This window comes from Argentina silus (genome assembly GCF_951799395.1).
Source record: "Argentina silus genome assembly, chromosome: 2".
NCBI classification, from domain to species: Eukaryota; Metazoa; Chordata; class Actinopteri; order Argentiniformes; family Argentinidae; genus Argentina; species Argentina silus.
In genome coordinates, this window is record NC_139656.1 from 2,357,487 (window position 1) to 2,374,037 (window position 16,551).

Consider the following 16,551-nt stretch of genomic DNA (forward strand, 5'->3'; position numbering starts at 1 on the left):
TCTCCTCACCAATGGGACTGGCGACCATCCTCTGAGAGGCACAGCGGTACCCTGGCGCCTTGGACCCGTCCGGAGGGGGGCCCATCACGTTCTCCATCTGCCCCATGCCCGCCATGTAGGCTGGGGGGGCGCTGTAGGACTGCTCGGGCGGGGTCCGGGTGGGCAGGTGGCATGCTCCCCACACCTGGTTGTTACCCATCTGGCTGCTGTCGAACATGGAGCTGAAGTGGTTGAAGAGGGCAGTGGGGCCGCCGTAGCTGGCCTGGTGGGGGATCTGCTGCTGGGGCTGGGCCTTGGCCCCCCCGTGGTGAAGGTGCATCTGAGACCCGTTCATCAGGCTCATGTTCGACGACATCTGCAGGGAGGGAGGGGGGGGCATGCCCGGTTGCTGCTGCTGCTGCTGTTGATGCTGCTGGTGTGTTTGTTGTTGATGTTGTTGTTGATGTTGTTGTTGTTGTTGATGTTTGTGGTGCTCCTGCGAGGCTCCAGGGGGCACGTACATAGGCTGGTGCTCCTGGGGAGCCGACCCGGCGGCCAGGGGGTAGAACTGGGCCGAGGGCTGCATGCGCGTGGCCCCTACGGGGGCAGGGTGCGGAGGGGGGGCGTAGTGAGGTAAGGTGCTGCTGGTGTGTGTGACTGTGCTGCCCCCTACTGGAGCGGGGCGTGAGGTGGGCAGGTGAGGGGCAGAGGCTGGCGCGCTGGGCTCTGTGCTGGCGGGGAAGGGTAGGGGCAGCTGCCTTTGGCTGTCGGGCTGGGGGGGCAGTGACTGAGGGCGGGCCGTAGAGGGGGGGGCAGCTGTGTAGTGCATGGAGCCAGAGGAGGCTGAGCTATCCGATCCTCCAGCCATGACAGGTGCTGCCGGGTCTGGGGAGGCCTTCTCCTTCCCGGGCATGGCAGTGGAAGCGGCAGAGGACTCTGGTTTAGAGATGGGCTGCTGCTGTACGAGAGGGGCGATGGGCGTGGGTGGTGAGGGTGGGGTGGAGGAAGGGGTGACGTGGGGCGCAGCACTCAGGGGGGCGTGAGAGGCGACCTGCGAGGCTGACGCACCGCTCCCTGTGGAGGTGACCGCTGTCGCCGGGCCGGCCGCCATCTTTGGTTCGGCAGAGAATAGCTGCTTCCTGACAGACGAGGGGGTGGGGACGCCCGCGGGGGGGGCCGAGGCGCCAGAGGGGGAGGGCGTGGCCATGGCAGACGCAGGGGCTGCTGTGGAGCTCAGGGCCTGGGGGGCAGTGTGGTGGTCGAGGTGGCCCATGGACACAGGCGAAGGCCGGGGCGCGGCGCTCGCGTTCCCGTTGTGTTTGGGAGATCCGTTGGCGCTGCCGGGGCTCACGGGCCGCACCGGGAACGGACCCCAGGTGTTGGGCGAGGGGGAGAAGGTGCCACCGAACTGGGCCATGGGCAGGCGTGGGTGTCTGATCTGGTGCATGGTCTGGGCGGCCAGCAAGGCCAGGTGGGGGTTGGTGTAGGCCAGGGGCAGGGACACGAAGGGAGGCCTCATCCCAGGAGACAGATTCTTACCCATCTTAGCCTGATGATAATCATGACAAAACAACTAATCAATAACAACAACAACAACAACATTACATTTAAATTGAGCTTTTCTCGATCCCAAAAGACACAAGCAAATCAAGTTCTAAAGTTTGCAGTAACTCCACAAATACAAGTAAACAAACAAACAAACAAACAAACAAACTAAAAAGCACAAGACCAACCTGTTGAGCGAGCGAGGTGGATGTCTGGTAGGACACGGCAGACGAAGGCACCACTGAGGGCAGGCCTTTGGAGCCTCCGGGGGCGGCGGTGGTGCTGGTAGCCCCTGTGGAGGTGGTGTAGGTGGAGGTGATCTTGGTGGTGGTGCTCCCGCCACCCCCGGGGGCCCGGATGTGGTTCCTGGGGATCAGCTCCTCCAGCTCTTTGGCAGGGTCCTGGATCAGAGCGTTGATCAGCTGCACCGCGTGGCGTGTCGACTCCGTGCCTCCTCTGTGGGGAGGGAGGGAGGGAGGGGGGGAGAGAGAGAGAGAGAGAGAGAGAGAGAGAGAGAGAGAGAGAGAAACACAGATGAGGGACAGTAAAACCACTTATATTTTAAACCTTTATTCATCCAGGTGCTTCCAATCCAGACAGAAATCTCTTTTACAAGGGAGCAGTGGCCAAGAAGGCGGCACGAGAAACGTCTAAAAAACACAACGTAGACGTAGAAAGGAGAGCAGAGGAGCGGGTGGAGGTGGACAGGGCCGTTACCTGATGGTGATCATCCGCTCCCCGTTCTTGTCCTTCTGTTTGTCCACGTCGATGTGAGCACCGGTGACGTCCTGGATGGCAGTGATGTTGCAGCCTCCGCGGCCCATGATGCGAGACACCACAGAGGCGGGGACCGACAGCTTCTTAGACCTGGGCGACATCGACGAGAAGAGGGAGGACAATCAACGGCCGTGTCACGCGGTTTAAACATGTTTTTGCCGCTGCCTCAGAGAGGAGCCTTCTTAGACCTGGGCGACAACCCAAGAAACTGTTTCCATGCATCAGCATTACATTATAACCCGGTCGATAACAGATACTTGTGAATAGCAGTTAATTGTTAAATTCCAAACTGGATTAAGGCGGGTTAAACAGGGACTTAATGTACCAGTCCACACTCAATATCCTAATTATCATATTCTCTACATCAGGCATGGCCAAATTGCAGCCCGGCGTTTTTTTTATTTTGCACTGCTTTTTGAATGAGAGTTTTAAAAGGGTTTTATTGAATTAATTTAAATTAAATTTAAGATACAGGAATGCCGACTGTAATATGTGAGCACATACTACTGTAATGTCAACAGAAACTGGTCAGTAGTGTCGTATATTTATTGTGATAGAAAATGAATTTCCAAAGGCATGTGGGTTTTCTGGTCTAAAAACACAGTTTTTCTTGCAGTATAACTGGAAACTGCCGTGAATAACATTGTTTGGCCCGTGACTCCTTATATTTTTCTGTATGTGGCTCACAACCAAAAAAAGTTTGGCCACCTCTGCTCTACATGGATATCAGCCGAGGCTGGTGGAGGGAGAAATCGGAGGACGGGCTCATTGTAATGGGACGGAATCAAACGCGGGAGCCTGTCCTCTGACTTCTCTGTCCGCCGGCCTCCACTGACGGATATTAATCAGTGGGCTACAGGCAGCAACAGTAACACCAGAATGCCCCGGGGTTCTCGGCCCTCAGCCGACCCACCTTCTGACCACCTCCTTCCAGCCCTCCTCCCTCTTCTGGCCCCTCTTGGGGCTGGTGAGGTTCATCTTGCTGTTGGGCGAGGTGATGGGCAGTGACATGGTTTTGAAGGACGAGGGCAGTGAGCTGGGGGTCAGGTCGTTGATGGACTCGTGGATTCTGAGAAGAGAGACCAACATCGACAAAGACTTCAGTAACCCTTGGTCACGGACAGAGTAGATGATGCAATCGATATAGTCGAGGATGTGTTGCAACAGAGAGAACGGTAACGGGTACGTTCAAGAAAAACATCCTGCTTTAAAAAAAGGTAGACTCTGGAATGTGACACGCTTGTACAAACACGGATATGATATGACATGTCGGATATGACATGCATGTACAAAAACGAGCGAGGCGACCTCGCCAGAGACTTTCCAAAACAGAGCTGCAACAGACTAGAGAATGGAGCGTGTTGAGACAGAGCCCACGTGTCAGAAATGGGTTGCGCATTTGTGAGTGTCTCCAGTAGGATTCAAATATGTTTGGTTCTCATCCAGACGGCTGTTTACTCTAGTTTTCTGAGAAATTGAACCCCAAAAAAAAGAAAAGGAAGAAGAAACTGAGGTGAATGGAAAGAAAGTGAAGGGCAGTAGAACGAGTGGACAAGTTGCTGTCATATCAGTCTACCTTTAAACTTAGTGGCTACATTTGGGGGTGGGGGTGGGTGGGGGGATACTATTCACCATGTTCTGTCATCACTGCAAGATACCCATTTAATGCAATCTGAATTCAAGTCCAGATTGATACCCAGCTTTTGACCCTTTTAAAGCCCCAACCCGCCCAGCTAGCTTGCCGAGCTAAAGGCTCATCCGTCCACTCACTTGTGTTGCGGTTTGGAGATGGACACTGTGACCTTGTCCCGCGAGCCGTGCAGCGAGGTACACTGCCTCTTCTCCGGGACCGCCTGGTTCTGACTGGGAGCAGACGATGAGGATGAGGATGACGAGGAGGAAGATGAAGAGCACGGCAGGTCGGGTAGGTAGTTGAAGTCCTGGCTCTTGCCCCCGCTGCTGCTCTCACTGTTGCAGTCCGTGCTGTCCAGGTTGTCCGAGTCGCTGTTTCCACCCGGTGCCCCGCCGCCCCTCGGCTCGCCGTGAATCTTGTTTTTGTCAGCCTTCTGCTGGGCCAGCGCCACCTAGTGGCAGGGAGGAGTACGGTTAGGATTTCATTCCATCCATGTTGTTACCAATTCCAGCTCATCTTAAATGATACAATTCTGATAACGGTGCCCCGCATACATTTTAGAATAAAGAGAAAATTAATTACGATTTTACTGAAACCGAAGCAGGGCCAGAAACCATCTTTTTGTGTTTTTTTTAGCTGGCCATATTTTCAGTGCAGATTTAAAACACCACTTGTTTGTATTAGATTAATGCAAGCGACCAAATCCTCTGCATGAGAGATCCCTACCTGGGGGTCCTGCAGTATGATGGGTTCGTTGGGGGAGGAGTCCTTGGTCTTGTTCTTCTTGTTCTTGCGGTTGGTGCTGGGCGTCGTGACTGCGTTGGAGCGTTTCTTGCCGTAGGCGTTGGTAAAGGTGGTGGAGGTAGCGGAGATGCCGATGGTGGTGGTGGTGGTCGCACTGGGGGGCTCAATGGGGACGTCCACTTCTGCACAGACAGAGTAATAATAATAATAATAATATAATATTAGACATGCTTTTTTTTAAACAGTGAATAATGACAACATGCTGGTTTGGATCCGTCACCGTTACACTCGTTCAAGTCAGGATCAACCATTAAAAAAAAATTCTACAGAAAAGTTGAGTCTACAAAAAGAACAAAGCGGTTGAGAACTGTGACTTCAACATTCCTGCAGCCACGCAAACAGACGTACATAGTTAACAATGTGTAGTTTACATAACAGAAACGCTATGCTTAGTTGCTGTGCTCGGTGTCTTGGCTCACGTGTACCCGAATCGCACCACAGAGCAGAAGCAGAACTAAGCTGAGCTGAACTGTACTTTGCTGCTGTGCTAGGGAAGGACAATGTGGAAAGAAAATATCCGTCTGTCCTGTGGTGTGTAAAGCCCCCACGGTTGAATACTGACCCTCTTCCTCTGAGGAGTCCTTGTCCTCGTCCTCCAACTCAGGAAACACCTCCTTGACCTTGGCCTCCTCCTCCTCCTCCTCCAGCTTCCTCTTCTGATCCTCCTTCTTCTTCTTGCGTTTCTCCTTGCGCTTCTCTCGCTTGGCGGCCAGGGCCTGCTTCTTGCTCTCCTCTCTGGACTGTAGACCACACACACACACACACACACACAAAATGATGATTACAATCATGTGACACGCTCTGTTACAAATACATATTTTTTTATTTGAAAGAGACTTTAAAGAGACTTTTAAGGAGATGAATTCAAAGCAGCAGAAAGAAAACGCTTTTTTTTTTTCTTTTTCTTTTTTAAACAAATACCTTTTTAGGGCATTTCTGCTTTATTGGGATAGAGACAGTAGAGATTGACGGGAAGGATGGGAGAGAGAGAGGAGGGATGACATGCAAGACGTGTCAAGGGTCGGAATCGAACCAGGAACCTTGCAATTATGTGGTATGCGCATTAGTGTGCTACGCCACTGAGCGTCCCCCAATCTGTCTTTTTAACAGAAATTAGACAGATATTAGCCAGAAACTAACACACTAAGAAGGCGTTATTTGACGGTTTAATGGATGCGAACCTTCTCCAGGTCCAGCTCCTTGAGCAGGATGCTGGCGTTCTTGTTGGCCTCCGCTGCCTGCTGGTCTTTGGCTTTGACGATGGTCTCCATGCACTGGTGACACTTCTTCAGCAGATCCTACACAGGATTGGATGTGAATGAGACACACAATACTGGTTGACGTAGACCACAATTTCACTCAGAGCAATGTGTAGGAAGCGCAGTAACTAACAACAACGTGATGCAGAGATACAGCTAACTCAAGTTAGGTCACGTTAATGACAAACCTTAACTTAAGCACAAATATATCTGCTCTCTCTTTCAGAATCAGAATCAGAATTCTTTTATTGGCCAAGTATATTTGCACATACAGGTAATTGACTTGGTGAGGTTGGTGCATGGGACATAAAAAAACAAATAGCAGATATTGACAAGAAATTTCCAAAATAGCAAAAATATGAACAAAATAGCAAAAACTATTTACAAATTTACAAAAAAGAGCTCATCTGATAATCATCCATCTGTGGTTCAGGAGCAGATACAAGCATATTGACATTCTGAGTGCACCGATTTAATGAGTACTGAGCGTTGTCTTGTCTGCTTAGTAGCTTACCTTGTCTGCGATGGTGGCGATGTACCTCATGCACTCGATGTCAGAGGGGAACTGGTTGACTTCCTTCACCAGATACTGAACCACCTTCACGTGACCCTGAGGGACAGAGAGAGAGAGAGGGGTCAGGGGTCAGACTCCCATTGTAATCCATCTTCCACACCACCAAGGTCATTTGCAACATACAGGAAAGAGGAATCAAAAGTGTCCACTGTGTCTCAAAACTAAAATGTCAACAAGTCATCAGAATTCTATGAACCTCTTTCAGCTACAAATGTAATGTCATTTAGAAGAATCTGTGTGGCAAACTAGTGTTTTATCAGCGTACTTTAATGTGTAACAGGGGCCAGTGGTCTTACCTTTCTGAAGGCAGCCATGAGCGGAGTGATCTTGCGGTTGTCGGCTGCGTCCACGTCTGCCCCAGCCTGCACCAGGAGCTGTACCACATCAAAATGGCCGCCGTTGGCCGCCAGCCACAGGGGAGTGTTCCCCTTCTTGTTACGCACGTCGATGTGAGCTCCTCTGAAGGGGCGGAGAGGAACAGGTGAGGAACATGTGAGGAACAGGTGAGGAGCAGAGGTGGTATGGGGTTCTCAAATGCTGAAGTTCTAATCTATCCAATCCACTTGCCACTCCTGTAAATTTCATTGGATTGGATGGCTGGAAGCAACATGGTAACATATCAACCCAGCCAATCAGAGAGTAAGACGGAGCTTTTACCTATCCAATCCTCTCAGATCTACAGGGCCCAGTATTTCTAAACTTTTAGAACTTTTCAGAATGATCCAGATTAAAAGTTTTTAAGTACTGGGCCCAGGGGGGTAATTTAGAATTCAGAAAGTGTTCAGATGCACGGCAATGCATTGTATGACATTATCACTGTCTTACAGTATGCCGACAACCATCACCACCCATAATTACCTGTTGATGAGGAGTTCACAGAACTTGTAGTGGCCCTTGTCAGCAGCGATGGTGAGGGCGGTGTCCCGGGACGAGGGGACAGGGGGGGCGTTGACGTCAGCGCATTTATCCAGCAGCACGCGGCCCACCTCAGCATAACCCCCCGACGCTGCCTCCATGAGAGGGGTCAGCCCAGTCTGAGAGAGAGAGAGAGAGAACGAGAGAGAGAGAGAGAAAAAGGTCAATGAAAGATACAACAAGCACTACAAACTCATCACAATGTCTAACACCTAACCTAATTTTTTTGTGTTTTACGTCTGAACCTGAGAGACAAGTCTGAAAACCGATATGTTACATCAGGGTGTCTCTCATACCTTGGCACGGTGCTCTACGTTGGCCTTGCGGTCGAGCAGGAGACTGACCACCTCGGCCCGGCCCTGGAAGCAGGCCAGAGTCAGGGCCGTGTTGCGGTTGGTCTCGATCTGAGCGTTGATGTCTGAACCCATGTCCAGCAGCAGCTTCACCGCGGGGACGTGACCGTTCATCGCCGCCAGCATCAGAGGAGAGATACCCAACTTGCTACCAGTCCTATAGGGGACAGATAAACAGTGAGAGAGGGAGAGAGAAAGAGGGGAGGGAGAGTGGGGAGGGAGAGAGAGAGAGAGAGAGAGGAGATGGAGAAAGAGAGAGGGACAGAAACAGACCCATACCTGGAGTTGATCTCCGCACCAGCGTTGAGGAGGATCTTGATGATGTTGACGTAGCCTCCCGAGGCGGCCAGGCTGAGGGGGGTGTAGTCTGACACGTTACGGTGCTCCTTATTGGCCCCCCGCAGCAGCAGCAGTTCAACCACCTGACAGGATTGGACGACAGGTCGGTCAGTCAATCAGAACAACACTTCTGAACCCTAAACCAACCCCTAGCCCCTACTACCGAGGCCTTTAACCACCATACAATTGGGTAGACCAGAGGAACGGGCCTCAAAGCCAACACCTACCCACTCCCCCTTACACCCCAGGGGAGGCTGGTGGAGGTAGAAATCGGAGGACGGGGCTCATTGTAATGCATGGAACGAAATGAGGAATGCTATCGAATACGTGTTTGATACCATTCCTCATTCCATGCCATGCATTACAATGAGCCCCGTCCTCCGATTTCTACCTCCACCAGCCTCCCCTGCTACACCCCTACGTAGACCAGAGGGGTATGCTGGTAATTGTCTCAAGTCTTCTTTGAGAAGACAACACTGTGTGAAACCCGTCTCAGATGGGGCGTAAGTCTTGTTGATGAACCCACCTGGGTGGGAGATAGCCTCACCTCTTGTCTTCCCCCAGAGCAGGCAAGGGAGAGGGGCGTGTCTTTGGTTCTCTCCGACTGGGCCTCGATGTCTCCTCCTTTATCCAGCAGGATCTCCACCACGCCCACGTGTCCCGCCGTAGCAGCCAGGATCAGAGGGGTGAAACCTGGGGAGGGAGAGAGAGAGAGAGAGAGAGAGAGAGAGAGAGAGAGAGAGAGAGGGCAAGGGGAGGGTACAGTGAGATCCATCTCTCTGGTAAGATACACAGATGCACACAATGGTGTTCAATGGTCCTTTTTCACAGGGCCAGTTTCCGTAACACAGCGTAACACGAGCCACGTCTTGGGACTAAAAATTCCACTTTTAATAGATTCTCCATAGAATATGCTTGTTAGCGTAGCACCCAGCTGCATCCGTGTGCTCAGGAAACCGCCCCGCATACGAAGCAGACAAGACGACACTCAACACTCATTAATTCAGTGCACTCAAAAAAACGTCAACATCCTTGTATCTGCTCCTCAACCATAGACGGATGATTTTTCCGACGAGAAAGAGAGAGCAGACGTATTTGTAGTTAAGTTAAAGTTTGTTATTAACGTGACCTGACAGGAGCCATACAGTGAAAATGTCCCTGGGGAGACGGAGCGAGCGTTCAGTACCTTTCTTGTCACGGTGCTCGATGTTGGCGCCGCGAGCTATGAGAACAGACACCAGCTCCTCGTGTCCGCCGGCACACGCCAGCGTCAGCGCCGTGTCGTGGTTGCTCTCCGTCTGCGAGGAGAGAGACGGAACAGAACAACAGTCGAAATAAACGACTTTATTATTATTACAATGAGTTTTTAACCTGGTCGGTTGATTTAAAAAAAGAAAAAAAAGAATGTTTGGAAACCTAAAAAGAAGAAGAAAACGTGAATAAACAACTCGCGCGTAGAGCCATTTTTGTACGCTCCAAAATAATTAAATAGATCTTAAACCCCCATGTTCGTAGGTCTGTTAAACCATTGTGGAGCAGACAAGAACGCCATGATGCCCGAGGTTCTGGTTCCAAAGCCTCCTAAGGAGTGACGGGTCCCAGAACAGCACCTCAGCTTCACGCTGGACACAGGAAGTGGAGGGGCGGACTTACATGCGCGTCGATGTCCACGGAGGGGTAGAGGGCGAGCATGGAGGGGGGAGGAGACTCTGCACTGAGGGGCCGCTCAGATTGGGGGGTGGGCGAGGTCGTAGTGTTAAACATAGGCACTCTGTTGCTCACTGCTGTAACAGGGAGGAGAGAGAGAGAGAGAGAGACAGAGAGAGAGAGAGAGTGAGCTGTAAGTACCACAAACTTACTCATTATCAAAACAATTTGATATCAACGTACAGTAAGAAAGTTTGTCTATATAGTTAATATGTTGGAATATGAATTGAAGAAACTAAATGTGTTCCGGTATAGTCTTAAACTAGTTTGTGAATCCAAGGTGAACATCTAAACATTTCAAACCATGTTCAGCATCGAAAGGAGAAGTGTGGGATGGAATACGGTCAGTGTCACCCACACACCTGCCATGATGTCATCCAGCGTGTCTGTGAGCGTCTGTGCGGGGGTGGCCACCATGAGTCCGTCGGGGGCCTCGGTGAGGAGGCCCGGCCCCAGACCGGTCATCTGCTGCCCCAGCATCTGCTGCTGACTCAGCATCACCGTCTGCAGCTCGGGGCTGGAATCGCAGTCGGGGTAGTCTGCCGTGCTGAAGTCTGTGGACTGCTGGGGGGCCAGGGGCTGGAGGGGGGCGAAGCTGGCCTGGAGGGGGGGCGGAGGGGGGCTCTGGAGGTGCTGGGTCTGGGGAGGGGGGGGCGGCGGGGGCTGCTGCTGCTGAGCCTCTCTGTACAGGATCGTATCCACCTGCGGAAGCTTGGTGTAGTCCACCTCTTCTTCGTCCTCCTCCTCCTCTTCCTCGTCATCATCTTCATCATCTTCTTCTTCCTCATCCTCCTCCTTCTCTTCTTCCTCATCCTCCTCCTCCTCCTCCCCCCCCCTCCTCCTCCTCCTCCACAGCGGCGGGGTGGGGCTGACCATCCTGGCCTTCGTGGTTACCGCCCTCCCCCTCCTCGGTGTCAGATCCCGGCTGTGTGGTGCGTAGGGGCAGGGGGGTGCCGGACGCCTCCACCCCTGCCACCAGGCCCGGCTCTGGGTCGCTCCCCGGCTGGCCCCCCTGCCCCGGGTCATCCTTTAACCCTTTAGCCTCCATGTACTCTTTGGTGAACTGCTGCTGGGTCTTAAGCTGCAGCTGGCGCTCCACCTTCTGAAGGGTAGAGCAGAAGACAATAGAAACAATTAATTTCTTTCCATCTGCTACGACACAAATGTGCCCCTCAGCCCCTCCAGCCCATAGGACTGCACATTTTTGTTCCAGCCCAAGACAAGCACGCCTGATTCCACAAATAAAAGGGTTGGATGATGAGTCAATTTGTTGAATCAGGTGAGTTAATGCTGGGCTGGGAACAAATGTGTGGTCCTCCGTGGTTCCCCCCCCCCCACCCCACCCACCCCGTACTGGAGTTGAGAACGACTGCTCTAAGCCACCGAGCCCAGGATTTGAACCTGCAACCTTCCCGCCAGCGCTCCACCAGTCTAACCTCTAATCTACCAACCTGCAGCTCCTTCAGGATCTTCTTCTTCTTCTGCACCTGCTCCTCGCGGCTCTTCTTCAGCTCCTCGATCTTGTCTTTGGTGAGCGGCTCCCCCTGGATGAGCTCCAGGGACTGCAGCTGGGCCTTCTCGATGGCGCTGATCCTCTGGCCCAGCTCGTTCAGCTTGCCCTCCGTCTCCTCCACGATGCACTCCAGGGGCTGGTAGGGGTGGAAGGGGGGCAGTAGGTCTGGGTCCTGACACCCCCCGCCCGGGGCGTTGGACGCGGGGCTGCCCTGGAGCGGGCTCATTCTCTGCTTGCCGCCTGGGAGGAGGGGTGGGTGGGTGGGTTAGACCAATCAGGCGAAGGGGAAACTCAAACCAAAACGACAAAGGCTTGAGCCGAAGTAAAATTCTACGTTAAATCGGATAAGTTGCAAAGCGGAGATGGGTTAAATTCCATTTCAACTGATGAATTAATTTCCATAAAAAACTAATTCCAATTCTTCATTGTATCTCCTGAAATTAATGAATTGAAATGGAATTGACCACAACACTGAAGTGAAGGTTTGTCTAATTTCTGCCCTTGGTAAACACACACACACTTCAATGTACAGTGACCACATGTCGTAGATGTGACTGACCTTTGCTGGTGACGGGTGGGGGAGTGCAGATGTTGGAGGGGGCTCTGTCTGGCTCCTGGGGGGGCACCACCATGGCCAGGGCCTGGAATGGAACTCGAGGAGCCTGGGGAGGGCAGGGCAAAGGTTAACAGGAATACATTAATACAAATAACAAGAAATGATTGACAGGCCACGATTATAGACAAATGACAGAGTGTGTTTGATCATTCTGTCGTGAGGTAAATCAGATTCCTTTGAAAGTGAAACACTGAACAGCTATTGAGAGTGTCTAAGGGTATTTTCACATATAATCTTCTTTAAAAACAACCGCTCAGTCCTCTTTGAGTGAACCAAAAAGTAAAATAACTCTGTTCTATTTTAAGGGCTCTGAGTTCACTTGGAGGATTCACATATGCATGAAAATGTTGGGGAACCGCTCTGAGACCACAAAACTGTCTGAAAGGGTCCAAGTGTGAAGAAGTGTGTTCGATAACTAAATCAAATGCCTTCTAATGAGAAACGCTTAAGAGCTGTTGACAGAGTCTTAAATAGGTAGGAGTAGCAACACGTGTCCCTTACCTGGGAGTTGTCGTGGGAGGGGGGCGTGAGCTGGGCCATGTCTGGCGTGGGGACAGAGAGGATGTTGTTGGGGTAGTCAAGGAGGTAGGACACCACGATGGTGTGGCCCCCCTTAGCAGCTTCTATCAGCATGGTTGAACCGTCCTGGGAGGGGAGGGAGGGGGGGGGGGGGACAAAAACATGCATCAGTCCGTAGGTTCTGTGGAGAAAGTCTCGCCAGACAAAAATGCTTTGTGATGTGTGTGACGCACTTAAATTAGGTAAAATGATCAATTAAATATGATTGCTGGACACCCAAGTAGTGAGTGTGTGACCTTGAGTGTGTGTGCGGGGCGTAAGGGTGGTCCAGGTGTATGTCTGAGGTTTAAGGGCTGTACAGGTGTATGTTGACCTTGAGCCTGTGTGTGGGGTGTCAGGGCTGTAGAGGTGTATGTTGACCTTGAGCCTGTGTGTGGGGTGTCAGGGCTGTACAGGTGTGTGTTTACCTTGAGCCTGTGTGTGGGGTGTCAGGGCTGTACAGGTGTGTGTTTACCTTGAGCCTGTGTGTGGGGTGTCAGGGCTGTACAGGTGTATGTTGACCTTGAGCCTGTGTGTGGGGTGTCAGGGCTGTACAGGTGTGTGTTTACCTTGAGCCTGTGTGTGGGGTGTCAGGGCTGTACCGGTGTGCGTTTACCTTGAGCCTGTGTGTGGGGTGTTAGGGCTGTACAGGTGTGTGTGTGTGTGAGGTTTAAGGGCTGTACAGGTGTGTGTTTACCTTGAGCCTGTGTGTGGGGTCGGCCCCGTGGGCCAGCAGCAGCTCCACTATGGCCAGGTGGCCCCCGGCACACGCCAGAGACACCACCGTGTGGTCGTTGTTGGCCGTCGCACGGTTCACGTTAGCACCTGGAGGGATGGGGGACACACGGGGAGGATCAGTTTCAGGCTACGTGGAAGAGTTAACAAGGGTGTCACGTGTGAGGATTACGATGACCTGATCGTGTATGTATTCACCACGCATCTCGTGTTCCAATGTTCATACTTTTATCTACAACACAGTGGAGGCCGGTGGTGGTAGAAATCGGAGGACGGGCTCATTGTAATGCACGGAATGGAATGAGGAACGGTATCAAACACGCGTGTTTGATACCGTTCCTCATTCCATTCCGTGCATTACAATGAGCCCGCCCTCCGATTTCTACCACCACCAGCTTCCCCTGACCTAACCTTTGTTTAACTAGGTTAGGTATTGTATTGGGCTGACATTTTAGAACAACAGTGTTGTGTGTGTGTGTGTGTGTGTGTAATGTTACAGCGTAGGGAAGCTGTGGCCTAACCTTTGCTGATGAGGAACTGTACAGTACATAGATGTCCCGCTCTGGCTGCCTTCATCAGAGGGGTCCTGCCCCCCTCCGACTCATGTTCCTGAGAGAAGCAGACAGAAAGATCAGTCAGTAAGAGGATAGGGCACGCATAGGGACGCTATCCACTAAAGAGAGAGTCTCCATTTTGTCTTCATCTGTGGCCAGGAGACCCAGTGGAGGACAGGCAGAATGGCAGATCAATGGCCACAACATCTCCAGAAGGATCCCTTACCCATACCAACATGTGGTGGACTCAATAAAACAAAAAGGCAGACTGAATTCTGTAGCACAGCGTTGACGCCGGGGGGGGGGGGGGGTCAGAGGCCAGGGGTCAAAGGTTAAGAGGGTCTCACCAGGTCAGCTCCTGTCTGCAGCAGCACATCGCCCACGTCCGTGTGTCCGTTCTCACACGCGTACGTCAAGGCCGTGTCCCCCGTCGCCGTGGTTGCGTGGACGTTGGCTCCTGAGGAAGAGAGAGAGAGAGAGACGGGTCAGGGTGGGAAGGAGAGAAACAGTTTGATTCAAAGACATTCAGAGAGAGGCACCCTAACCCTCCTATTGTATGATTGTTTTATTTTAGTATTACTACAGTTTAATTCTATATCTGTATTTTCTTTTTCAGTTTGTTGTGTTTGTTTTTTCTTCTGTTGTTTCTGAAGTTATAATATTAAAATTTTAAAAAAAAGTATAAAGAAAACCGATGCCAATCCTGACTCTAGTTCCCCTAACTCCTAACCCCTAAATGATCCACTTGTGGGTATCTAGGTGGATCTGAAATGATTGGTTCGGTGTAAGCTGCTCCACCTTGCCCTCTGATAGGCACAGGCACATTAGGAGTGTGTCTAGGGGGGGGGTTGGATTGTGTCTAGGGGGGTGTTAGGAGTGTGTCCCGGGGGGGGGGGGGGGGGTATGAGTGTGTCCAGGGGTGGGTAGGAGTGTGTCCCGGGGGGGGGGGGGGGGGGGTATGAGTGTGTCCAGGGGGGGTTAGGAGTGTGTCTAGGGGGGGGGGGGGGGGGGGGGTTAGTTCCTGCAGGCAATGAGCAACAGTCAGTGGAGTCTCAGTCACCTGCAGCCAGCAGGTATTTGACCAGCTCCAGGTGTCCCTCCTGCGCGGCCTCCATCAGCGGCGTGGAGCAGCCCAGCTCGATGTCGGCCCCGGCCTTGATGAGGAAGTCGGCCACCTCCAGGAAGCCCCCGCAGCAGGCCAGCGTCAGGGCCGTCTCCTGGGTCTCCTCCGTCTGGGCGTTGATGTTGGCACCTGGAGCGGACGGCACAGCGGGGCTAGTGAGACTACTTTGAAAGGGCGCTTCGGCCATTTCCACTGTTAGATTAAAGAGCCGAGGAGGTTCATTTGAAGTTGTTGGGAGAAGCCACATCGTTGCTGAGCGTTTTCTTAATATGTTAAGAGAGACACACACACACAGCCACACACAGCCACAGCCACACACAGCCACAGCCACACACAGCCACACACACACACAGCCACACACACACAGCCACACACACACAGCCACACACACACACAGCCACACACACACACAGCCACACACACACACAGCCACACACACACACAGCCACACACACACACAGCCACACACACACACAGCCACACACACACACAGCCACACACACACACAGCCACACACACACACACAGCCACACACACACACAGCCACACACACACAGCCACACACAGCCACACACACAGCCACACACAGCCACACACAGCCACACACACAGCCACACACACAGCCACACACACAGCCCCACACACACACAGTATAAGTTAAGCAAAGTTTCAATGCCACCCCCCCCCCCACCTTGTGCCAGCAGTAGCGCCACCATCTCCTCGTGCCCCTCACGTGCCGCCTCCATGAGTGGCGTGTATCCCTCATCGTTGACCTCCTCCAGGTTGGCGCCCCGCTCGATCAGCAGCGCCGCCAGCTCCACGTGCCCGCCGCACGCCGCCAGGGTCAGCGGCGACTCGAACGAGTCGGCTGGCATGTTGACCTGCGCCCCGCTGTCCAACAGCAGCCGTGCCACCTCCACGTGCCCGTCCTGGAAAGAGGGGGGGGGTTTAGCATCACGGTCCAGCTGTTGTTGGGTCACCTTGCTTGTGTGTGTGTGCGTGTGCCTGTGTGTGTGTGTGTGTGTTTTTTTGAGAGCGCCTGTGTTTGAGCAAGCAGGAGTGAGTGTGTCTATAAGTGAGTTTGTGTGTGTGTGTGGCTGTGTGTGTGTGTGTGTGTGGCTGCGTGTGTGCGTGCCTGTGTGTGTGCGTGCCTGTGGCTGTGTGTGTGTGTGTGTGTGTGCGTGCCTGTGTGTGTCTCTAGTCTCACCATACAAGCCTCCATCAGGGCTGTGTGCATCTCGTCTGTCTTGTGCTCCTGGTCGGCCCCAGCTTCTAGCAGGAAACGCACCATGTCCAGATGCCCTAAGTGGATGAAGGGAACAAGGATGAGCATGCCGATGGTAAACAATGCTCAGCTCTGTGTGCTGTGGTGGCTGCTCCTGGACACAGACTCTGGAGGCACGGCGGGGTTCTCCCCAAAGAATGCCAGAGCGGCGCCGTGCCACGCGCTGTGTCCTTGACGGTGCCTCCACGTAAACATTTCAAGGCAAATTAAACTAAATGGTAATGATAGAAGTACGTCTCTTCGATCGCCAACGACATTGTTGTTAAAAACTAAAGCGTGATG

General features: G+C 52.6%; 1 protein-coding gene across 1 annotated transcript in view; it reads right to left on the reverse strand.

The window, feature by feature from the left end:
- Positions 1-16,551, reverse strand: part of LOC310801041 (ankyrin repeat and KH domain-containing protein 1-like) — a 31,954-nt gene that overhangs the window by 3,580 nt on the left and 11,823 nt on the right. The window contains 27 exon segments of the mRNA XM_083664988.1: positions 10-1,528; positions 1,713-1,980; positions 2,242-2,391; positions 3,215-3,370; positions 4,072-4,385; positions 4,661-4,860; positions 5,301-5,478; positions 5,920-6,036; positions 6,512-6,607; positions 6,868-7,030; positions 7,430-7,605; positions 7,783-7,996; positions 8,119-8,261; positions 8,726-8,871; positions 9,365-9,476; positions 9,832-9,962; positions 10,248-10,720; positions 10,722-10,987; positions 11,337-11,638; positions 11,958-12,060; positions 12,516-12,659; positions 13,270-13,397; positions 13,829-13,916; positions 14,209-14,318; positions 14,922-15,113; positions 15,676-15,913; positions 16,192-16,286. Of these exon segments, the coding sequence (XP_083521114.1) occupies positions 10-1,528; positions 1,713-1,980; positions 2,242-2,391; positions 3,215-3,370; positions 4,072-4,385; positions 4,661-4,860; positions 5,301-5,478; positions 5,920-6,036; positions 6,512-6,607; positions 6,868-7,030; positions 7,430-7,605; positions 7,783-7,996; positions 8,119-8,261; positions 8,726-8,871; positions 9,365-9,476; positions 9,832-9,962; positions 10,248-10,720; positions 10,722-10,987; positions 11,337-11,638; positions 11,958-12,060; positions 12,516-12,659; positions 13,270-13,397; positions 13,829-13,916; positions 14,209-14,318; positions 14,922-15,113; positions 15,676-15,913; positions 16,192-16,286 (6,222 nt within the window).